This window comes from Amphibalanus amphitrite, unplaced genomic scaffold, assembly GCF_019059575.1.
Source record: "Amphibalanus amphitrite isolate SeventyFive unplaced genomic scaffold, NRLGWU_Aamphi_draft 000855F_arrow, whole genome shotgun sequence".
Classification (NCBI taxonomy): domain Eukaryota; kingdom Metazoa; phylum Arthropoda; class Thecostraca; order Balanomorpha; family Balanidae; genus Amphibalanus; species Amphibalanus amphitrite.
Window position 1 is genome coordinate 85,288 of NW_024882349.1, and position 25,314 is coordinate 110,601.

At 53.1% G+C, this 25,314-nt stretch overlaps 1 protein-coding gene across 1 annotated transcript in view; it reads right to left on the bottom strand.

The window, feature by feature from the left end:
- Positions 1-21,150, bottom strand: part of LOC122367174 (serine/threonine-protein phosphatase 2B catalytic subunit 3-like) — a 90,690-nt gene extending 69,540 nt beyond the window's left edge. The window contains exon 1 of the mRNA XM_043340055.1: positions 20,943-21,150. Within this exon, the coding sequence (XP_043195990.1) occupies positions 20,943-20,994 (52 nt within the window). The 5' untranslated portion in view covers positions 20,995-21,150. The remainder of the gene's footprint in view (positions 1-20,942) is intronic.
- Positions 21,151-25,314: the final 4,164 nt, after the last annotated feature.

A 25,314-nucleotide genomic window follows, 5' to 3' on the forward strand; every position in this document is an offset into this window, starting at 1 on the left:
TCAAGAACCGCGAGAGGATCATAACGGAGCTCAACACCAAGTTCCAGACAGCTCCGTGGAGGGCCGCTGTCTATAGCTTACAACGTTTGAGCTATTCTGACCAAGGATATATTGAACGGTGAAGTCGTCGGGTGGCCAAGCTGATTGCTCCACGTACAAAGCTGATTGCTGAAAGAGGAAGCTGATTACTAACCGAGGTGATGAGGGGGTGCTGGCATCGAGAAGACCTCATACGGCGATCAGATGCGATAAGATGAAACACCGACACAAAAAACCGCTGAGGTCGCGGCGCCGCCGCGACGAGGATTTGGCTACGGCGCGGGAGCGGCGAGACCGGCTGCTAATGCCGCCGCCGCCGGCCATTGAAGACATTTTGGCTGAAAATGTCATCATTGAGGCGGACGACGAGGAAATGTGGCGAGTGCTGGTGGCGGCGCGGGACTACCTGCAGATCCAGATGAGGTGCCCGAGAGCCAGCGTGACTACCTCCGATTCTTCTGGTGGCCTAACGGAGACGTTACCTGCACGCCGAGAGAGTACCGTAACACCAGACATCTGTTCGGAGCCACATCCTCCCCAAGCTGCGCGAATCTGGCTCTGCACCGGACGGCCGAAGACTTCGGTCATGACATGAAAGAGGCAAGGGACACGATCAGGCGTAACTTCTACGTCGATGACGTCTTGAAATCGGTACGGAGTGAGGAAGCCACGATCAAGCTGCTCGAGGATCTCAAGAGGCTCTGTGCAGAAGGTGGCTTCCGTCTCACGAAGATAGGTAGCAACAGCGTCCCAAGTCCTGAGGTCGGTCCCAAGAGAGGAGAGAGCGAAGAAGGTAAAAGACCTCACTCTGGGGTCTGACAATCTTCCAGCGGAGCGTGCTTTAGGGGTGATGTCGGCGCCGGCGCACGCTGTCCGACGTCTGAGGCGGCGGATACGCTTCGTGGCCGTCAGTGAGGCGGCGGAGGTCAGCGCCGGCGGGCCGACCACCGCCGGGGGAACACTAGCAGGGCCTTCTGGTGGCCATTTTTGGCCGAGAAGTTCTGGCTCGCTCATCGTTGACGGGAACGGGTACACATAACCCGATCATGGCGACCGGCTTGGCTGTGAAACCAGCGCTGGACCCGGTGGAACTCGCCGATGTTCTCCGTAAGTATTTTGCTGCGGTGTTCGTGATGTAACAGATAACTGAGCATTACCTCGGGTTCAACAACTCTTCTCAACAACAGGCTGGTGATGATCAGTGATTTCGAGCGCTAGTGTAGCGCTAACTTAACCCTAGCCACTGTTATCCATTTGAAGTGACCATTCAAATCGGTCGGCTATTCGGTTCGCGGCGGTCGGCTATTCGGTTCGCGGCGGTCGTCTCCCGGGCCCTTCGGTCGGAAATAGAAGCCGGGCTCACACGGGGCCCGGTTTGGGAGCCGCCCTTCCTGGATTTTCGAATAAGTCCCCTAAGCGCGCGGCTCAATGAGTCGGGCGCAGCGCGCATCATTCTAGACCTGTGCGCGCCAGCGGGGACCGCGGTAAACGATTTGGTGCAGATCAAGCGAAAACGGGAACGGCAGGAAACGGAAGGAGCCAGTATGGCTGTGTCATATGTGACATCTCGGCGTCACCTTATCGGCGACGCAGCGATGTCACTTATCGGCGAGCAGAGACGCCGATAAGTGACATCTCATTGAGCCAATCGATTGATATCAGAGCCTCGAGATGTAGGTACGTCAGAGTCATCTATGATCTCAGCCCCCTCACCGAGCATCTGCAACCACCGCCCTGCTTCCTGCCCAGGGCCCTGGACCTCCTCCAGGACTCGGCGCCCCGCTACGCCATCAAGGTGGATCTCAGGCATGGCTTCTACCACATCCCCCTGCACCCCGGACTCCGGCAATACATGGGAGTACGGCTGGCAGACGGCCGTCAGTTCACCTGGTCCGTCCTGCCCATGGGTCTGGCGTCGGCACCGGCCCTCATGCAGACGGTAATGAAGGCAGTGACCATCAACGTGCAACAACGATTCCCGGACGTCGTCGGCCGCGTCTATCTTGACGACTTCCTCTTCGTGGCGCCCACACCACAAGCGCTGGAGGGCATACCGGAGCATATGGAATCGCTTGGGCTACAAATCAACAGAAACAAGTCCATCCTGCAACCAACACAACGCGTCACGTATCTCGGCCTGGACCTGGATCTCGAGCGGGCAATAATCACCGTCAGCCCGAAACTACAGAGACGAGTTCTGCACGCCATGGAACGCCTCCAGGACCTCTCTCTTCACCAGGCCCAGCAGCTCGCGGGATACGTCAACTTCCTCAGACCGGTGGCCAAGCTCCCGCTTCAACTCATCCCAGCTCTTCTCGCCAGGGATCCTAGGATCCCGCGCTGGACCAGGGAAGGACTCTGGGACCACCCGTGGTGTTTCGATAGCCGTGATTACCATGATTGGTTCCGGCTTCACCCGCGGTGTCTCGCGGTGGACGCTACCCCGGCACAATTGGGGTTCGCGGACGCATCCACTCGTCTCGCCATCGCGCTGCCCAACACCTCGGACATCTACATCTCCGAGTATATCGCGGCCCTGCTGGCAGCCACACGAGCGCCGGCCGCCACCACCATCCTGACCGACAACCGTGGGGTGTTGTTCAACATCCACAAGGGACGGGGCCCTACCGCGTGGCTGCCCTACCTGTCGCGGTTCTTTCAGCACAGACGTGTCAGCTTTCGTTACGTGCCATCCGCGCAAAACCCTGCGGACGAGCCGAGCCGGCTCCCCAGGGCATATATGTATCACGCGTGCACTGTATAATCATGTAACCTGTACCGTGTTCACTGTACCTTCGGCGACTTTGGGGATTGTTCATTTGAGCTCCGCTACTGATAATTTTCCCGCGCTTGGCGTGACGTAGGCATGACGTCAGCGAGCGCGAACCAATCAGCGTGCAGGGGCCCCTGCGCGGGCCGCCACCGACGCGGGCAGAGCCGTTAGTCGGTGGCCGGCGTTCCGCGAGGTAACACCCGACGAGGGGATGTTACCACGGGTGTGAGTGTCCGAACTTGTTGTTGCCGGTGAGCAGCTCGGGCGCCGTGTGCTGGTTAAGGCAGGTGAGCAGGCTGCACTCGCCGGCGGCCGCCTGGTAGCGCGGCGCCAGGGTGGTCAGAGCTCGACTGAGCCACTCACAGCGGCTCAGCGGCGGCGGCGGGCCGTCCGAGGGATTGGCCGCCGGTGAGGGGGTCCCCGCCCTTTCGGCCGGGGCAGACTCGGTTGGCGCGCAGGTCCCGCCGTTCGGCGCAGACTGGAGTTCGCCGCCGTCCGCCACCCCTGCCGTTGAGCTCTGGCCGTTCGCCACTGCCTCCGTCGGCACACCGCCCGGCACCTCACCGGGTGACGGCGACTGGCCCTCCCGCGGGGCCTCCTCGGCTGCCCTTCTGCAGTGACCGTTCGGAGCGCCCAGACTGTTCTCACGCGCCTCCACTGCCTCTCCGCAGTTCTCCGCCGGCACAGAGCTCTGCTTCTCCCCCACCTGGTCCGCTCCCGCCGTCTCCGGCGCACCGTTCGGGGCTTTGTCAGCACTCTCCCCGACCAGTGGCACCAGCCCGGCCAGCGCCGCGTCCGACTCCATCGGTGACGACGGCCGGCCGTTCACCGTCAGCGGGCCCGGCTCGTCCCCACACGAGTCCGCAGCGGCCGCGGCGCCGGCGCGGTCCACTATCAGCGCGCTGAGCCGCTCCGAGAGCTCCTCCGCGGCCAGGTCGGCCGGCGGGTCGGGGCTGACCGAGGCAGGCGGCTCGTCAGCCGGCGGGTCCGGACTGACTGAGGCCGGCGGTTCGTTCAGCTCGTCTTCCGTCGATTCCCCGCTGACCGAGGCCGGCGGCGGGTCGAGCTCCGACAGCGGGCTGAAGATGATATATTCGGCGGCGGGCAGCGAGAGGTCGAGGAAGGGCTCCATGCGGTGTGTGCAGGCCATGCAGGCCTGACACACCACCAGGCTGACCAGCTGGCCGCTGAAGATGGAGTCGATGGTCGTATGCGATACCTGGCGGCCCAGCGCCTTGGCACGCGCCTTCATGTCGTCGGGTACTTCCTTGGGGTCGGCCTTGGCCGGCAGCCCCAGACCGAGCAGGATCTGCTTCTGGTGCCGCCGGAGATCCTCAAGCCGCGCCTGCTCCATGAGCGCTCGCAGCAGCTCGTGTGCGTCCTGCTGGTCGCAGCCCACAAACTGGGGCACCTTCAGGGCGATCTTTCTGAGCAGATGACTGGGGGAGACGGTGGAGCCGGTGTCCGTGATGTGCATCTTCTTGAGAAAGTCGCACAGCGAGGCGGTGATGGGCCCGCCCTCCGGCAGCACCAGCTTCATTGTCTCCCCGTTAGCGCTGACTGTGACCTTTCGCCCGGAGCGGCTGCTGATGTCTAGGTAGTGCGTCAGGTAGTGGCACTGGCTCAGACACTGCAGCACCGAGTTCAGGTAACACGAGTTGCCCAGGTTGATCAGACCCTTGACCTTCGGAAGTGACTCGTTATCACAGTCCGCTTGAGCCTGTTTCTCCTTAGCGGAGGCGCCCTTGGAAGACTTGGGAGGCGGGGTGTCCTCCTTGGATGGCGTGGCCCCGGGACGTAGAGTCCCACTTCAACGTAGAAGCGATCAAGGAGGTCGACCCCGCCCAGTTCATCGGCTTCGGGATGAAGGATTCCCACGTGTACCGCCAGATGTTCCTGGAGGCCACGAAGTCGATCGGCGCAGACGCCAGGACCTGGATAATCATCCTGGCCACTGCGGTCAAGAACCGCGAGAGGATCATAACGGAGCTCAACACCAAGTTCCAGACGGCTCCGTGGAGGGCCGCTGTCTATAGCTTACAACGTTTGAGCTATTCTGACCAAGGTGATATTGAACGGTGAAGTCGTCGGGTGGCCAAGCTTGTGCTTCGAGGAGAAGAGAAAGAGTCAACGATGCCTTTCAGGGAGATGGAAGAGCTGGCGGCCATGGTCGCCCACTTCAACGTGGAAGCGATCAAGGAGGTCGACCCCGCCCAGTTCATCGGCTTCGGGATGAAGGATTCCCACGTGTACCGCCAGATGTTCCTGGAGGCCACGAAGTCGATCGGCGCGAAAGCCAGGACCTGGATAATCATCCTGGCCACTGCGGTCAAGAACCGCGAGAGGATCATAACGGAGCTCAACACCAAGTTCCAGACGGCTCCGTGGAGGGCCGCTGTCTATAGCTTACAACGTTTGAGCTATTCTGACCAAGGATATATTGAACGGTGAAGTCGTTGGGTGGCCAAGCTGATTGCTCCACGTACAAAGCTGATTGCTGAAAGAGGAAGCTGATTACTAACCGAGGTGATGAGGGGGTGCTGGCATCGAGAAGACCTCATACGGCGATCAGATGCGATAAGATGAAACACCGACAGAAAAGACCACTCAGATCGCGGCGCCGCCGCGACGAGGATTTGGCTACGGCGCGGGAGCGGCGAGACCGGCTCCTAATGCCGCCGCCGCCGGCCATTGAAGACATTTTGGCTGAAAATGTCATCATTGAGGCGGACGACGAGGAAATGTGGCGGGTGCTGGTGGCGGCGCGGGACTACCTGCAGATCCAGATGAGGTGCCCGAGAGCCAGCGTGACTACCTCCGATTCTTCTGGTGGCCTAACGGAGACGTTACCTGCACGCCGAGAGAGTACCGTAACACCAGACATCTGTTCGGAGCCACATCCTCCCCAAGCTGCGCCAATCTGGCTCTGCACCGGACGGCCGAAGACTTCGGTCATATAAAAGAGGCAAGGGACACGATCAGGCGTAACTTCTACGTCGATGACGTCTTGAAATCGGTACGGAGTGAGGAAGCCACGATCAAGCTCCTCGAGGATCTCAAAAGGCTCTGTGCAGAAGGTGGCTTCCGTCTCACGAAGATAGGTAGCAACAGCGTCCCAAGTCCTGAGGTAGGTCCCAAGAGAGGAGAGAGCAAAGAAGGTAAAAGACCTCACTCTGGGGTCTGACACTCTTCCAGCGGAGCGTGCTTTAGGAGTGATGTCGGCGCCGGCGCACGCTGCCCGACGTCTGAGGCGGTGGAAACGCTTCGTGGCCGTCAGTGAGGCGGCGGAGGTCAGCGCCGGCGGGCCGACCACCGCCGGGGGAACACTAGCAGGGCCTTCTGGTGGCCATTTTTGGCCGAGAAGTTCTGGCTCGCTCATCGTTGACGGGAACGGGTACCCATAACCCGATCATGGCGACCGGCTTGGCTGCAAAACCAGCGCTGGACCCGGTGGAACTCGCCAATGTTCTCGGCATGTATTTTGCTGCGGTGTTCGTGATGTAGCAGATAACTGAGCATTACCTCGGGTTCAACAACTCTTCTCAACAACAGGCTGGTGATGATCAGTGATTTCGAGCGCTAGGGTAGCGCTAACTTAACCCTAGCCACTGTTATCCATTTGAAGTGACCATTCAAATCGGTCGGCTATTCGGTACGCGGCGGTCGGCTATTCGGTACGCGGCGGTCGTCTCCCGGGCCCTTCGGTCGGAAATAGAAGCCGGGCTCACACGGGGACCGGTTCGGGAGCCGCCCTTCCTGGATTTTCGAGTAAGTCCCCTCAGCGCGCGGCTCAAGGAGTCGGGCGCAGCGCGCATCATTCTAGACCTGTCCGCGCCAGCCGGGGCCGCGGTAAACGATTTGGTGCAGATCAAGCGAAAACGGGAACGGCAGGAAACGGGAGGAGCGAGTATGGCTGTGTCATACATGTGACATCTCGGCGTCACCTTATCGGTGACGCAGCGATGTCACTTATCGGCCGAGCAGGGACGCTGATAAGTGACATCTCATTGAGCCACTCGATTGATATCAGAGCCTCGAGATGTAGGTACGCAGCAGGAGGGTATGCAACAGACTGTCGGTGCCCATGCACCGCACCTTCGGTCATATCAGTGCACGGGCACGGCAGAGTGGGTCTGGGGCATTCAGAGACTATAGACCGAGTCTCAACACCATGCGTAGCTCCTGGCCTCATACACACTGATTCATTGACTCACACTTTCGGTTCATTCGTATGCGTATGTGTGTTCATTTTCACACTTATTCGCAGATTGGTTTATGCCTTGTTCTTGTTGTACGCAAGTTTAAACTTCAATTTATGTTAAACGCATGTTGTACGCATGTTAAACTTGTGCTTCGCGGAGAAGAGAAAGAGTCAACGATGCCTTTCAGGGAGATGGAAGAACTGGCGGCAATGGTCGCCCACTTCAACGTGGAAGCGATCAAGGAGGTCGACCCCGCCCAGTTCATCGGCTTCGGGATGAAGGATTCCCACGTGTACCGCCAGATGTTCCTGGAGGCCACGAAGTCGATCGGCGCGGACGCCAGGACCTGGATAATCATCCTGGCCACTGCGGTCAAGAACCGCGAGAGGATCATAACGGAGCTCAACACCATGTTCCAGACGGCTCCGTGGAGGGCCGCTGTCTATAGCTTACAACGTTTGAGCTATTCTGACCAAGGATATATTGAACGGTGAAGTCGTCGGATGGCCAAGCTGATTGCTCCACGTACAAAGCTGATTGCTGAAAGAGGAAGCTGATTACTAACCGAGGTGATGAGGGGGTGCTGGCATCGAGAAGACCTCATACGGCGATCAGATGCGTTAAGATGAAACACCGACACAAAAAAACCGCTGAGGTCGCGGCGCCGCCGCGACGAGGATTTGGCTACGGCGCGGGAGCGGCGAGACCGGCTGCTAATGCCGCCGCCGCCGGCCATTGAAGACATTTTGGCTGAAAATGTCATCATTGAGGCGGACGACGAGGAAATGTGGCGGGTGCTGGTGGCGGCGCGGGACTACCTGCCGATCCAGATGAGGTGCCCCAGAGCCAGCGTGACTACCTCCGATTCTTCTGGTGGCCTAACGGAGACGTTACCTGCACGCCGAGAGAGTACCGTAACACCAGACATCTGTTCGGAGCCACATCCTCCCCAAGCTGCGCGAATCTGGCTCTGCACCGGACGGCCGAAGACTTCGTTCATGACATCAAAGAGGCAAGGGACACGATCAGGCGTAACTTCTACGTCGATGACGTCTTGAAATCGGTACGGAGTGAGGAAACCACGATCAAGCTGCTCGAGGATCTCAAGAGGCTCTGTGCAGAAGGTGGCTTCCGTCTCACGAAGATAGGTAGCAACAGCGTCCCAAGTCCTGAGGTCGGTCCCAAGAGAGGAGAGAGCGAAGAAGGTAAAAGACCACTCTGGGGTCTGACACTCTTCCAGCGGAGCGTGCTTTAGGGGTGATGTCGGCGCCGGCGCACGCTGCCTGACGTCTGAGGCGGCGGAAACCCTTCGTGGCCGTCAGTGAGGCGGCGGAGGCCAGCACCGCCGGGCCGACCACCGCCGCGGGAACACTAGCAGGGCCTTCTGGTGGCCATTTTTGGCCGAGAAGTTCTGGCTCGCTCATCGTTGACGGGAACGGGTACACATAACCCGATCATGGCGACCGGCTTGGCTGCAAAACCAGCGCTGGACCCGGTGGAACTCGCCAATGTTCTCGGCATGTATTTTGCTGCGGTGTTCGTGATGTAACAGATAACTGAGCATTACCTCGGGTTCAAAAACTCTTCTCAGCAACAGGCTGGTGATGATCAGTGATTTCGAGCGCTAGGGTGGCGCTAACTTAACCCTAGCCACTGTTATCCAGTTGAAGTGACCATTCAAATCGGTCGGCTATTCGGTTCGCGGCGGTCGGCTATTCGGTACGCAGCGGTCGTCTCCCGGGCCCTTCGGTCGGAAATAAAAGCCGGGCTCACACGGGGCCCGGTTCGGGAGCCGCCCCTTCCTGGATTTTCGAGTAAGTCCCCTCAGCGCGCGGCTCAAGGAGTTGGGCGCAGCGCGCATCATTCTAGACCTGTCCACGCCAGCCGGGGCTGCGGTAAACGATTTGGTGCAGATCAAGCGAAAACGGGAAGGGCAGGAAACGGGAGGAGCGAGTATGGCTGTGTCATACATGTGACATCTCGGCGTCACCTTATCGGCGACGCAGCGATGTCACTTATCGGCGAGCAGGGACGCTGATAAGTGACATCTCATTGAGCCACTCGATTGATATCAGAGCCTCGAGATGTAGGTACGCAGCAGGAGGGTATGCAACAGACTGTCGGTGCCCGTGCACCAGACCTTCGGTCAGCTCAGTGCATGGGCACGGCAGAGTGGTCTGGGGCATTCAGAGACTGTAGACCGAGTCTCAACACCATGCGTAGCTCCTGGCCTCTTACACACTGATTCATTGACTCACACTTCCGGTTCATTCGTATGCGTATGTGTGTTCATTTTCACACTTATTCGCAGATTGGTTTATGTCTTGTTCTTGTTGTACGCAAGTTTAAACTTCAATTTATGTTAAACGCATGTTGAACGCATGTTAAACTTGTGCTTCGAGGAGAAGAGAAAGAGTCAACGATGCATTTCAGGGAGATGGAAGAGCTGGCGGCAATGGTCGCCCACTTCAACGTGGAAGCGATCAAGGAGGTCGACCCCGCCCAGTTCATCGGCTTCGGGATGAAGGATTCCCACGTGTACCGCCAGATGTTCCTGGAGGCCACGAAGTCGATTGGCGTTATCCAGGACCTGGGCGTTATCCAGGACAGGATGATTATCCAGGACCTGGATAATCATCCTGGCCACTGCGGTCAAGAACCGCGAGAGGATCATAACGGAGCTCAACACCAAGTTCCAGACAGCTCCGTGGAGGGCCGCTGTCTACAGCTTACAACGTTTGAGCTATTCTGACCAAGGATATATTGAACGGTGAAGTCATCGGGTGGCCAAGCTGATTGCTCCACGTACAAAGCTGATTGCTGAAAGAGGAAGCTGATTACTAACCGAGGTGATGAGGGGGTGCTGGCATCGAGAAGACCTCATACGGCGATCAGATGCGATAAGATGAAACACCGACACAAAAAACCGCTGAGGTCGCGGCGCCGCCGCGACGAGGATTTGGCTACGGCGCGGGAGCGGCGAGACCGGCTGCTAATGCCGCCGCCGCCGGCCATTGAAGACATTTTGGCTGAAAATGTCATCATTGAGGCGGACGACGAGGAAATGTGGCGGGTGCTGGTGGCGGCGCGGGACTACCTGCCGATCCAGATGAGGTGCCCGAGAGCCAGCGTGACTACCTCCGATTCTTCTGGTGGCCTAACGGAGACGTTACCTGCACGCCGAGAGAGTACCGTAACACCAGACATCTGTTCGGAGCCACATCCTCCCCAAGCTGCGCGAATCTGGCTCTGCACCGGACGGCCGAAGACTTCGTTCATGACATCAAAGAGGCAAGGGACACGATCAGGCGTAACTTCTACGTCGATGACGTCTTGAAATCGGTACGGAGTGAGAAAGCCACGATCAAGCTGCTCGAGGATCTCAAGAGGCTCTGTGCAGAAGGTGGCTTCCGTCTCACGAAGATAGGTAGCAACAGCGTCCCAAGTCCTGAGGTCGGTCCCAAGAGAGGAGAGAGCGAAGAAGGTAAAAGACCTCACTCTGGGGTCTGACACTCTTCCAGCGGAGCGTGCTTTAGGGGTGATGTCGGCGCCGGCGCACGCTGCCCGACGTCCGAGGCGGCGGATACGCTTCGTGGCCGTTAGTGAGGCGGCGGAGGCCAGCGCCGGCGGGCCGACCACCGCCGCGGGAACACTAGCAGGGCCTTCTGGTGGCCATTTTTGGCCGAGAAGTTCTGGCTCGCTCATCGTTGACGGGAACGGGTACCCATAACCCGAACATGGCGAGCGACTTGGCTGCGAAACCAGCGCTGGACCCTGTGAAACTCACCGGTGTTCTCGGCATGTATTTTGCTGCGGTGTTCGTGATGTGTTCGTGATGTCCGCGCCCTGCGGCGCGGCGCGCTCATGGCCCTAATGGCCGGGATTACTGATGGCCAATCCAAGAGGTCGGTCGGGCGAGTCGGGGCGGGGATTGAGCCCCGCTCCGCCCCCTTCGCTAGGTGATAAGTTAGGACTCCTCAGAGTGCCCCAGTCAGAGTAAGTGCGTACAGCCTCCTCAACTCTACCAGCCTCATCTTAACCATCGACCATGACAATCATCTCCGAGACTACCCCTACCGAGATCCCACCGCGGCCGGCGAGCCCGGAGCAGGAGGTCGTAGGCGACTTCAATGTGAAGTTTGTGCGGCGGACGGCGAGGAGTCCGTCCCCGGACTACGAGATACCGGATTGGCGGTATGATCCGGACGTGCCGCCTCCAACTCCATGTTACGACTGCGTTTTGATGGAGGGATACCTGGCGACCGAACGGTCACGCTACCGCGCTGCCTAGCTGGCCATGGTGAGTGATCTTTTCTGTTTCTCCGTTTAACGCACGTGTTCATTGCACATTGCTGAACCACCCCTAACGTGTCTTGGTGGCCGCCGCCATTGAAATATCGGATAGTTCTATACCCCTGAGCAATGTAAAAAAACGTCTAATTTGACCTCTTCTTTAACCACCTACCCGGTTTTACTTAACCCTGTTCGTGAGGTGACGCCAAGTTTTCCTTTTTCAGGCTGCCCAGCGCGAGAGGGCACAGGAAGTCGGTGTGATTTTACGTCGGACGGCCGCCCTGCTTAGGCGGCTGGGACCGCGTTTGGCGCCCTTGCCGCCGCGCGAGCGCGCCGCCGTACGGCGGCTGAGCCGGATGATTTGTGACAAATAAACCGTGTCCCAGCTTTCTTTCTTTGAATGAGTGGTGAGTGAATAATGACCGGTGATCCAATTAGTATATCGCTACACTCGGCACACCTGGACATGTGCAAGGCGGCGCAGTGCCCTCGGCAAAACCGTCGGGCCAGACATTTGGGAGGGGGTGCAACACTTGGGCCGAAGGTTTTGATTGGGATAACTCCTGAAGGGGGCATCAGTTTCATGTCAGACGCCTTCGCACGGAGTACACCAGATCAAAAGATTTTTGTTAAGAGTGGAATGGTGAAGTCTTTGTCTCCAGGTGATATCGTGATGGCGGACAGGGGCTTCGATGTTCAGGAATATCTTGCAACCAAGGATGTAAGGCTAGTCACCCCTGCCTTCCTCAAAGGAAAGCAGCAGCTGACATCAAAGGACATGCTGCTGTCTCGCGCGATCACAAAGGACCGCATTCATGTTGAAAGAGTCATTGGACTGACTAAAACCTTCACTTTTCTGAACGGTCCGGTAGATTTCACGTATGTTCCCATTATTTCAGAAATTTTCCATGCATGCTGCTTTCTGTGCAAACTGCAACCGACCATTGTGTAGAGCCCTGCTGGTTTAGGTTACCATGTGACTTGTGAGCAAAGGCAGTCGACTGTTACTCATTCCGCTGCTGTATCGCGCGGCCTGCAGCTGCTGAGAACTGTGGCACGCGCCGCCGCCACCGACTGGTACCTAACTGAGGCGGCAGCAGTGTTACACCCTGCTGGTTGAGGGCTAGCAGCAGCTGGAGCTGGTCGTTGGGTCGGCGCCGGTGTGGCCGCTGCCAGAGTCGCCGACCGGCTCCGGATAGCACTCATCTAGATGTACTCTAAATAAGGATAGTGCTATAACGGATCGAATGTGGATGTCAATACAAATAGCTTGCCTGATGTCGTTATGTGTATGTGTAAAGTGATACAATTAGGCAACGGATAATTGCCGAAGAAAGATCCATAACAAGTAACAACACAGCCTCAATCACTTATACCTACTTGATGCCTATAGAAAAGCAACACTAAATCAAAATACCTCGAAACTTAAAAAAAAAAACGTAACCTCAGGCTCCGCCAACCCTTGCTCCAGCCGCTCTTCCACGCGACGCTACGTTCGCAATCGGCCTCTGTGGTCACAGTGACATCTGTCGGAAAGAATTGGAAGCTTTCGTCCGTCACCTCCCATTTCTCGTCCACGAATATTTTCAAGACGACGCGGAGGAATTCATCACCTCTCCCTTCTTCGCCATGACAACGAAACTGGACGGCCGAGCTCCCCCTCACCCGGGGCCGCTCGAGGGCTCACCGTCCGGCTAAAGACAACAATGCCGGACGGTGGGACGGTCGCCGGGGCACGTCCCCGGCGGTCGGCCAGGCGGGGGTGCCGAGGCGGGTGGCGGGTTTGCCGCGCCAAGGCACGAGGGAGCGGCGACCAACTAACCGCTCCCGGCGTCGGGGTCTCAGCCGGACCTCTCCGTGTAGGGCGCCACCCATCCCCACCCCCACCGCACCTGGACCGCCCTGCAGCTCGCTGTCTTCTGGAGCCTGATCGCGCACCAAACCCACCTACTGCAACGAGAGAAGACAGAGAGTAATACCTAATGCATCAGTCACATCAATGCCCGCTCCCTCGCTCCTCGGCTAAACGAGGTCTGTCACCTTGTGCAAAGCGAAGGAATTGAAGTTTTGTGCATCTATGAAACCTGGCTATCTGATTTTGTCCTCGACGGCGTTCTCATCGTACCGGGGTTCTCACTACACAGATGCGACTCTGGTCCGGTAGCTGCTGCGGCGCTCGGGAGGGCGCTACTGCGTCGTCCCCGAGTGCGCATCATCCTTCCGCCGGGACGAAGTGTACGAAGCACTCGAGAAGAGTGATTGTGAGGTAGTGCGCCGAGAGTATGTTTGTAGGTACGCCTGTGTGTATTTGTGTGCGATTGTGCTTAGTTCCCCAATTAATTGTGCTTCACCTTCGCGGACCCATTCTGTTAATTAGCATCATTTATGGATCACTCCCGCCTTTGCATTCCACCACTTAGTATTGCTTGCCCATGTCCTATCCAAGTTCGTCTCTTCCGAGCAAACAGATTGGGATCTATTCGTGCCACCCTGCATGATAAGGCCCGCCCATGATAATTATCACTGATAATAACACGGAAACACTCTCACCAGGCAAGGGCGATGAACGAGTGCGTCGAGATGTTACTGATTACTTTGGAATTGCTAGCGCCGGAGATCTCCCTGAATTGAATCATTTTGTGAAGCTATTGCAACATTATGAGACGTCGTTGGCTTATGCTTCATCACAGCAGCTAACCTACTTGCCAATCACCCCAGAGCACAAGGTGACTAGCAAAGGCAGAGTCACTGTGCTGGTCGATGAAGAAGAGTAAGAGGTGAAGCATGTGCAGTGTCTTGACTGTGTGGCAAGCCAGGGAGGCTGCAAACATGGCGTTATCCTCTTGATGTGGCTCCACAGGCGGAGCTCAGAGCCGTCTGTGACGGACGTCCAGGCCTACTGGAAGAAGCCGCGTCTCTCGATGGTGGGAGGCGAGGTTACAACTGTACCAGCTGGACACCCGCGGCCACACCCGAGGGACACCTCCCGCGGCAGTCCCACACCTGGGCCCAATCTAACCAATGCCGTAAATAGGATTTGGCAGCACTGGCCGGAGTTTACGGCACTAATATCAAAGATATCCTTTTTATTTACATACAGCTAATCTTGTCCAATGATTTTGATAGCGTGAATCATAGACCTCTGTACACCTCTGTACGCGTGAATGATTATGAGTGTTGCCTGAACGAATGAATAAGTGAATGTGGAATGGTTCTGAATGTTACCAAATGACATGAATGCGCATCCACGGCATTTGGTAAGATTGGGCCCTGGTGCCTACATGCTCGGGGACGCGGGTGAGGACTTTTTCAATGAACTGGTCGAAGAGGTGCGGAGAGGTGAGACGGGTGCAAGTGGCCTACTATTCGACTATTTTGTCCCGCCACAGGCTCCGTGGGAAGGGTGCACTATGGACCGTCTCTTGGATGCCTACCTGGGTACCTGTCCCGGGGACGTGTCCGCCAAAGATTTTATCTTGTTTGCCAAGAACCGCATGACATCAGCCATGTGCCAAGCTGTAAACAAGGAAACTCGTGCGCAATATCAATCTAGCACGTGGCATGCAATGAGATTCGGGCGCATAACCGCGTCAAAGCTGCACGAGACAGCGCACAACCGGACGAAGAGCGGTTCTCGTGTTCGTCATCGACGCGTCAGATCTGAAAGGCAGCGCTGCTATTGAGCAATAACGCGGCCGGTAGAGGCGCTAGCGTCGACTAGGCGTAGTGATGATAAACCCCGTGGATAAACCCTGAGTGGCGGCGGTGGTAGTGTGTGGTCGGGGCGGTTGGCCTGATGTGTGGGGCGATGGCTAACGCGAAAAAAAAAGACCAGAGGTGTCATTCTGTCAGATTTTTAACTATATAAGTGACAGGAAAAGGTGTCTCAAGGTCAAGGAAGGAGAAGAAGTATTGAAGGCTGGATATATTGTTGCGTGTGGTGTAAGAGAGGAGAGACACGGTCATGTGGTGGTTCACGCTGCTTTGTGCGTGCAAACCAGTGGCATTAGAGCGAAACCTCATGAAGTGGAAGCATGTGTGAAGGAAAACCACTTTACCGTGGTATGCAGTTGCAAGGCAGGCGTATCAGGATACTGCAGACATTGCATAGCCCTGCTTCTTCTTCACATTCACAAGTAAGTACCGTGTCTGGGGATAATTTCCTTTACATTAAGCATATTGTTGTGACTAGCAGTCCAATCAGACTCAGCTTAATTGCATTTATTTTTTATATTGCATGCAGCAACACCCAGAAAAGTAATGTCATTTGGAGGTCAATTATCTAACATGTTTGTGATTTCGGGAAAACACCCGTGGTTTGTCGCTGAAGCAGCATCGCCAGCATGGCAATGCCCATTGAAGTTATAATGAAAATGTAGTTCATGACACCACTTATCATTGCCGTTATTTGTTTTATATAAACATATGGGAACATAAATGTTTGTTGGGAAGGAGAGAAGAGTAATGTTATTGTACTAACAAGGTTAATTTTCTTTTCTTCACCAGTGACCTGACAAACATTGGCAGAGCTGGAGGTGCTGAGCTGTACGGACATGGCTCAACGATGGGGATCTTCATCACGGCGTAGACTGCATGCCCCAGCACCACTCCAAGAGCAGTGCCATTTCAGAGCACTGATGGCTGATAGGGCTGTGCAGCAGGCTGATCAACCAAATGCCGTCCTGGAACAGCTCATCTCAGCAGCAGCTGAGTCGGGCCTGGCCCTGCACCTCCAAGGAAGGAGAAAGTTGTTTTATCATTATGATATGAATAAATGTAATTGAATATATTTTCCTTTTTTGCAAGAAAATTCCTGAGAGCCAAGTTTTGACCCTATGAACAACAACAAACTCTGCGGATGGAAATTTTCAGGTTTGAAGTGAAGGCTGCAGACTGATGCACTGTAAATTGTTCCCGATCTTCTTCCCAATTTTTAGCTTGATCTTCCAGATTTTACTGAAGTTTTTGTCTTTTGGGAACTGGTGGAAACTTAGATGCGATCACTTATGCCGCACGGAGTTGCACTGGGGTACTGAACAGTTTTGGTTTCCTTGGACTTGCTTTTTGTTGCGAACTTGCGATTCATAGCCAGGAAGCTTTTGGATAGCTTTCAACGATAAATGTCCACCTTCAGAGAAGACGATAGTATAATTATTTGCAATAAATTGTCTCCTATCGCACCCCTCACCAGTCACCAAATCACACGCCATTCAAAACACCGTCAAAGCCGCTCTTACACGTGTGTAATACACAGCGCGCTACATTCGAATCAAACGCGCAACCAGTGCTATCATCACTAGCGCATTTCCATATTCATCCGCTATGTGGAGACTCTTTCGATGTAATTAGTCAATGAAGTGCGGGTGCGAGCCTCAAGAGCTCAAAGCTCAAGTGCGAGCCTTAAGAGCTCAAAGTCGTCGCCAAGAAGGCGGGTAAGGTCGAGAGAGCAGACCTCGTACTCCGATCTGACCCGCCTATCTTTGGCGTGTCGCCGGACGGCCCAGCGAGCGACGGCAGGGCGGTCGTGGAGGCGAAGTGCCCGTCGAGCGAGAAAACCCTCAGGCGCTACATCACCGAGCATTTGTGGAGGATTGCAAACAACTGTGGATGTTCTGGCACCGCAAATCCGCCGCCCCAGCGCGAATGACCTTGACCTCCGCCGTCTGCTGCGGCCTCAAAGCTGCGCCGACGCACTGGGGCGGTGGCTTTGCATTGCCCGAACGCCCACAATTCCATACCATTCTCCACCTATATGTCATTGACGACCAGACGATGGCAAGCAAGCATCGCGCCCAGGTACAACTATTGATGGTGACCGGGCATGACTTGGCCTTCTGTATGACAGACCCCGGGTTACCACAGAAGAATACAGTCTACGTATGTAAAGAGAGGTTTGACGAGGGGTACTGTCGCGACCTCATTCAGACTGCCAGCGTATTATGGTGTGACGACGTATTCCCTGAGCTGATTTAGGAACGTGGTCAACAGAAGGTCTCGGGCGGTGATGGGGGCAGAGCGTCGAAGAATTGTGATCGGCAATGTTCGTTGTTGTTTTGCTTGAACTGTGAGAGGAAAAATATACGTCCGTTGTTGCGTGTTGTAAAAACTTATCAGCACCATTCGTAAGTGCAAGAAAATATATAAGGACCGGACCTAAAGATCAGAAGTAGACGGACCCACCATTTGAGGTCCACGGACCACGGTCTATATATAGAGAAACCGCCCACTCTGAGGAAGACAGCCACCCTCTTCAAGACGTAGGAACCACCCTGTGAGACGGCGGCAGCCTCCTTGACGTATGGGCTGGGAGCCGAGGGGGCGCCACTCCCCTTCACCGCATAAGGCGGCGCCCTGCGGCGGAGCAGTAGGCCATTCCAATTAGGCATAGCATTTCAATTTAAAAAAAAAAATACTAACGCTGAGAGTAGCTGTGTAATTCAAGGGAAGCTTATTTTATCCTTTTTTAATTTATACTCACTACATTGTTACTCACTACATTTCCAACAAAATATATTGAATAATCCACGTAGGTATAATGTATATGGTAGGCATGCCGTTTGGTCTTATCATCTACGTCATTTTCGATGACAAATGAAGTCCAATTTCCACTGCGCCAGCCGGAATCCTTTTTCATCCCGAGGGTGAACGCTATCGTTGAACGATTTTCGGTCCGTCGGCAGCTCAACAGCCCCAGGAGTCAACTGCTGCGTACGCGTCCGTATTGTGAGGTCTCGCCGGGAACCACAAGTTCGGTGGCATTACCGACGACATTATCAGGGACATGGTCGTCGAGAAGACGATCCACCCTCGTCTCAGAGAGAAGCTTCTCCAGGACTCGGAGCTGGCTTTAGACAAGACGCTAACTACACCTGAGGCGTACGAGAGGGCTCTCCGAAAATCCGCACTGATAGCTGGCCAGCCATCTTCCCCAACTCCAGTTGCTGTCATGCTGCCACACCCTCGACAACAGAAGAGAGTGAAGAGCTAGATACCCCACAGCGGACTGGCAGAACGACAGGCTCCATGTTCCAAGGACCATATATTCCGTGGTTCCAACTGTGGAAGGTCTTCTCATCTCTGGAAACTCCCGCCGTTAAGCATTACGGCCTATGGGGGACGAGGGGCGGCATGTTTTGAAACGGGTAGGTATTAGACCGCAATGCGGATTTATTTTTAGGTTTAGAAGCTATTTACGACAGACAAAATTGATCAGGCTATCGAATGAGACCAAAACTATTATTGTTCGTTCCGCACAAAAGTCGTACACGAGGGCCTCAAATACAGACGACCTTGAAAAAGAGGGCCATTTCTAGTGTTTTTCTCTTACGCGGCGCCGGTGAACGCTTGCGCGGCGCCAGTGAATGCGCGGCAGACGCGGCTCCCGCTGCCGCCGCGCGTGCCCTCGGGCACTTACCGAAGGGAACGCAATCAGCTGTTAGTTTCCAATCCAGGTTCTCCTTCATCCATGGTAACAGCATTTCGAAACCAATGTCCAGACCAAAGGAATGCCCTTACCGACACTTAACCCGCGCACCGACGGGGGTCTGCGGCCTGCGCCGACTTAGAACCGACGGGTGGGGCGGATGACCGCCCCTCCCCCCCCCCCCCAGTGTCAGAAAAGTGGCCGGTTTCTCAATTTTTAACTTGGAAGTCAATTTTTCAAAACTCAATTTTTAACAATTTTTAACTGTTCCATGAGATTTTTCACTGCTAATAATCACATTTTTTTGTTCCGTCACTGACTGTAAATATCAATTGCAACTGGGCATCACAGGACTGAAAAGGGAAACTTACTAAAGAAACATGTTGATTGAAAATTTGACATTGTGCTTTGCTCTGTTTTCATCTCCAAAGCAGCAAGCACGACAACGACAATCCTGCAAGAACTATTGAAACAGATAAGAAGCAGTTGCTCCACAATTTCACCTTGCAATCATCATAATTGGATAAGTTAAAATGCCAGTCATTCATTCCTTTCCAAAGTTGAAGTGCATACCAGCCATACAAGATAGAAGCATTGACAAACCATGTCAAACTATCCAGCAAGCTTTAAAACAAGCGTGAAGGAATGAATCCAGTATACGTGCCTTGAATGTATGCTATTGAGTGTGTTTGTTAAATAAATAAATGTTTCCATCACATTTCTCACCTGAGCTCTGTTCGCACCTCGTTTATTTATCAGCAGGCTGCAACCATGCTGCTACTTCTTGGCTCCTCATTGGTCGAATTCAAGTGGTCTATTCGCTAGACCAATGAGAGGCCAAGCCGCACCAGCAATAACTTCCTTATATGGGGAATACCGACAGCACGCTGATATAAAAACAGCGAGCGAACAGGGCCCTGGTTTGTCGACGAATGAGAATCAAATGTTTACGAAAGAGAATCAGCCCGTGACAGGATGATACCTACCATCAAATTCAACCATGATCACCTGCATGTCACGTGCACAGAATGAGATTAGATGCTTCTTACGATAAATCAATATCATCACGAACAACCACCCATACCTATGACTTGAATGGCAAGTCCTCACCACAATCATGGTCATAACCACAATGTCTTTGCACAATGCACAATCCACATCACGTTTATGGATACACTGCCATTACTTTTACTTAGGTATTTTTTCTTCAACTCAGTAACTATTTATTTCCTGCTTTCTCGTCCACTATTGGGCAGAAAATGATTTTTTTGCAGGAAAAACTGATATAAAAAATTAAACACTACTTTTGACCATGATGCGCATTATTTGTCGCATTTCCCAAAAGACGCTCGCTTTCGACCGTCCAGTGAGGCTGCCATATCCTCATAACGGCATTTCAATGGCAGAGCATTTCTCAATTCATCATATTCTTGTTCCGTGACATCGAACAAAAGTACCTAAGGGTAGAATAAAGGTTGAAGTAGGCTTGCAAATGGTTCAAATTAGGTATGGCATCATAGATTGTTCAATTCTGATTGTTTCCATGCCCAATTTTTATATGTTTATGGACGTTTTCACTTTTCATATAGGTTTATCGAAACGCTGTGACCATGTTTCATCACGGAACAAATCACTTAATTTGGAACGTTTAAGCAATTCCGACTTTATTTTATAAAAAAAATTGGGTATAGTTAGAATCATTGAGACGGCCCTTTGCATGGCTTAAAATTATTGCCCAGTTGATGCTGATTACAGGTAAAATACTGACATGTGCTGATATCACTTTTACATGAAGTAATGTTTGTCTAGGGCATAAAATCCCTTTCCTTTTTAATTCAATATTTAAAATGAAGCAGCCAGCTTGAGGTCAAATATTCATTTATTTTAGATTATTTTTGCATTTGATATGCTATTTTGAAGTATTCATCAATTCGAATCAATTTCCATCAACTTGAAAACCAGTTAAGAGATTTCCTCTAAGTTCCCTCGCCAACGAGCCTCCGCGCCCAGAAGGCCCACAACAAGAAGAGTGGCCAGTACCTACCTAACATTTTACATCCTGTCAAAATGTTTAAGAAACAATTTATTGCCGAAGTATATACCAAGCACAAAAAACATGCAAATTGCTAAATATTTTCAACCAATTCATAACAAATGAGAGCTGAAAACGAGAAAAAGACACAAGAGACAAATGTTGGCGCACGGTACTTACTCTTGACGATTCGCTCCTTCGTCGGCAGTTTTTGGTTACTTGTCGAGGACATCTTGGATCATCGACGAAAGAAGCAGAAAACTGAAAATACTACCTAAAGAAATATATCTTAGCCTCCAAAACACGCCTTTGAAACATGTCGTCAGCCGCACGCAGACCACGCAAGCAACACGCCGAGGACGCCAACAGGGCCAACAGGATCTCGCCAGTTTCGCCGCAGGCGTCGCAAACCGGACAACACTATTCGACAGTCACTTTTGCAGCAATTCTATAACTCAGGAACTACTAAACTGATCGGAACGAAAACGACACCAGTCGAATCAACGCATGCAATTTCATTAGCCGCTTCGAAGCTTGTGACCTCAGATGACCTCGGTGACCTCAAAAGGTCAACTTGGCATTGACACCTATTGCAGCCATTCTATAACTCAGGAACTACTGGGCTGATCGCGACGAAAACACCACCAGTCGAATCAGCGTATGCGATTTTCATTAGCAGTTTCGAATATGATGAGCTTAGGTGATCTCGGTGACCTCAAAAGGTCAACTTTGCGTTTTCGCTTATTGCAGCCATTCTATAACTCAGGAACTAGGGTAGACCGGGGCAAGTCGCCCCGCCGAGGTAAAACGCCTCACCGATGTTTCTCGGAACTGGCAGGGTTCTGGGGAAACATCATCTCTTCTATAAAACGTGCACTATATGATCATTATATGAGCAGACTGGAAAGAAATTGTGATGACTCTTTCGGGAGATATAGCCAAAAATGTGTTTTTTGAGTGATTTTTATGTTTTGTTGTCAGATTATGAATCATGGCGTTCTTTTATGGTCCACATTAGGTTAATGACTTTTATGTATTTTGAACAACCATGGTGTGTCAAAAGTGGAAATAGCCGCCCGGCTTTAGTTCGCCAGCCTTGTCAATAGATGGCAGTACCACAATATGGGCAGCGGATCGTGCAATTGACGTCAAATTTTCGTTATCTGCTAAGAATTGAATGGCGGATCTTTTCATGCAAGAATCAAGTAAATCGGTCCACAACTTTTCTAGCAACAGAGATATGAAGTCAAACACCCTGCCAGAGCGGCGGCGCGGCGGCATGGGTGTAACTTTGTATACTTTCGAGGTCCCATGTGGGACCCCAATGCGAACATTTGGGACCCCAATTGTCATTTTGGGACCCCAATAGTGGAGGCCCCCGAGACGCACCAGCCACTACAAATGGAGGTCCGATGTTCATATAGAAGGTTCTCTGTATAAATAGGAGGCCCCTTAGATAAATAGGAGGCCCTGTTGGACATATGGGAGGCCCCCTGGACAAATTGGAGGCCCCCTGAACAAGTAGGAGGCCCCCTGAACAAGTAGGAGGCCCCCGGAAAACAGGAGGCCCCCTGGAGAAATAGGAGGCTCTCTGGACAAGCAGGAGGCCTCCTGGACAAATAAGAGGCCCCTAGACAAATAGGAGGCCCCATGGACAAATAGGAGGCCCTCTGTACAAATAAGAAGCTCTCTGAACAAATAGGAGGCCCCATGGACAAGTCAGAGGCCCTCTGTACAAATAGGAGGCCCCCTGCAAAATAGGAGGCCCCCTGGACAAATAGGAGACCCTAGACCTAGACAAACAGGAGGCCCCTTTCACAAAAGGAGCCCTGGACAAATAGAAGGCCCCTTTCACAAAAGGAGGCCCCCTGGACAATTAGAAGGCCCCCTGGACAATTAGGAGGCCCCCTGGACAAATAGGAGGCCCCCTGAACAAGTAGGAGGCCCGTTGGACAAATAAGAGACCTCTTGGACAAATAGGAGGCCCCCTAGAAAAATAGCAGGCCCTTGAACAAATAGGAGGCCCCCTGGACAAATAGGAGGCCCCCTGTACAAATAGGGGACCTCTTGAACAAAAAGGAGGTCCCATGGACAAGTAGGAGCTAGAGCCCCTCTGTACGAATAAGAGGCCCCCTGGACAAATAGAAGGCTCCCTAAACAAAAAGGAGGCCCTTCAAAAAAGGAGGCCCCTGGACAAGTATGGAGACCCCTGCACAAATATGAGACCCCTGTTCGAATAAAAGACCCCTGGATAAATAGGAAGCCCCTGGACAAATAGGAGGCCCCTGAACACGTAGGTGGCCCCCTGGATAAAGAGGAAGCCCCTGGATAAATGGGGACCTTCTGGAGAAACAGGAGACCTCCTGGACAAATAGGAGGCCCCCTAGACGAATAGGAGGCCCCCTAGACGAATAGGAGGCCCCCTGGACAGATAGAAGGTTCGCTAAACAAAAAGGAGGCCCTTCAAAAAAGGAGGCCCCTGGACAAGTAGGAGACCCCTGCACAAATATGAGACCCCTGGTCGAATAAAAGACCCCTGGATAAATAGGAGGCCCCCTAGACAAATAGGAGGCCCTCTGTAACAGTAGGAGGTTCTCTGTACGTACAAATAGGAGAACGGCGCTCGACCTGTAGAAGCTCAGCTGTATGTACAAAAAGGAGGCTCTCTGTGCAAGTAGTCGAAGTAGGAGGCTCTCTGTAGTGTACAGTAGGTCTACTAAAAAAGTCCCCCGCTCCAGAGGCGGCCGGCCGGCCGAACCCCCGGATGCCAGCCCCGACTCTATTGCGCAGGCCGCGGCAGCGATACCGGCGACACGGGTCAGGTCGCGGCGCCCGGCGAGTGGGTCAGTTGGCGGCGGCCGGCCGTGGAGTGAGGACGCCGTGTGTGGGGCGCAGAGATGCCGCAGTGCAGAGGAGGGGGAAGATAGTGACTCTGCACTATGCCGGAAATGATGCCTTTGTGATCTAAATTAAACACCTGCAGACGCAGTGCATATCCTCCCTCGCCCCATTCCTATTTTATCACAATCCTTCAATAATCCGTAATGACCATTCAACGCAAGCAAGCAAACAAAACAACCCGTTTAGCGGCGACATCATATCGGATAAAAAACCGACAGTGATGATTAAAATAGACTTAGCGCGAGGGCAAATCGAGGGGTATATACTATATATGTATCACATACCGAGTATTTTATTCCCATCTAGCAAACCAAGACTGGGGATCTTGTCCAACAATTCAGCGGCCGTTCTAGACACAGATAAATGCTTTGTTTTCGGTCGCATCATTATCTGCAATAATTCGAAGCGAGGTTTAACCCTCGCCGGCCGAGAAGAAGGGGTGAATGCCGCCACCATGTATTTTTTTTTGCGGTAGCTCAAAGCACACTGATGATAGAAGGCTGACATTTCATATGCCTTGCATTTGATTCAAGCCGGATCATTTGACATCAACCACGTTTTCAGGTCAGGTCACTTAACCATGGCGTCTTAAGTAAACCTCTGCACGGTTGTCGGTTATAAAATGATGCAAATCCGCAATGCACTTAGTGTCATATAAGCATAATGGGGAAATATGGAAACTGTTCATCTTGGCGTCGGAAATGATCCAAAATTATACCTAAACTCTCAAGCACTTCAAATCGTGACTTCATACATTCTTGGCAAGGTCTAATGCCTCACTTTTGCATTGTTCACCTTGCGTGACGTCATTTATGATGTCACTAGGGTGATAGGAGTGCTTCGTCAACAACTCCCGATCAAAATGAGCTAGCCAGTCGGGACAGCCATCAATGGACTTTGCAAGACTTGCCGAATCAAATGTTATGCAACATGTCCTCCTTTCAACAGATTCGTGACCTGTGTTGCCCTTACATGACATTGACCTCAGGTAAACATCCTAAATTGCTTCACCTAAACAAAAAAGCATGTAAATCGACGCGTCTGAGAACAGAAAACACGATTGTATCGATTAGACGATAATGCGACAATTTTTGTGGTTATTTACCAAAAAAACCGATCGAATGCCTTGGGGGCCCTTGACCTGCCCTAAGAGGTCACTGATATTTTAAAATGGGGTACCAGTCGCTGCGTCACGTAACGAAGCAAACGCTCGTTTTTTTTTCCGCGAGGCTCTAGCAGCTAGCTCAATTATAGGAGCTAAACATGGGGTTGGGGGATCGCTCCCTTCTCACTCACTATTTGGCCGGGATAGTGTTTGCAATTATTGTTAAAATCTGGCATTTTAAGATTTCAAATGACCCATTTTTCCCGCCCAAGTCTTTCAATTCAAGGTCATAAGTAGGTCACGTCAAGTGACCTTACCTCAAGGAAAGTTCCTGTGCTCATCAATCTAAATACACCGACTAACCGATCGCTTTAGAACTTTCAGCGATTTCAATGGGCAACACTATACCTATGTATTTGAAACGTTTACTTTGCAAGTTTGACATTGTTGACAGAAAGGCCGGGTCAATTTGGAGATCGTTCAAGTCAATGGGAGAAAATTGAACTGTGCTTTTTGGGACGGAACGCATAATAAACACTCTGAAAA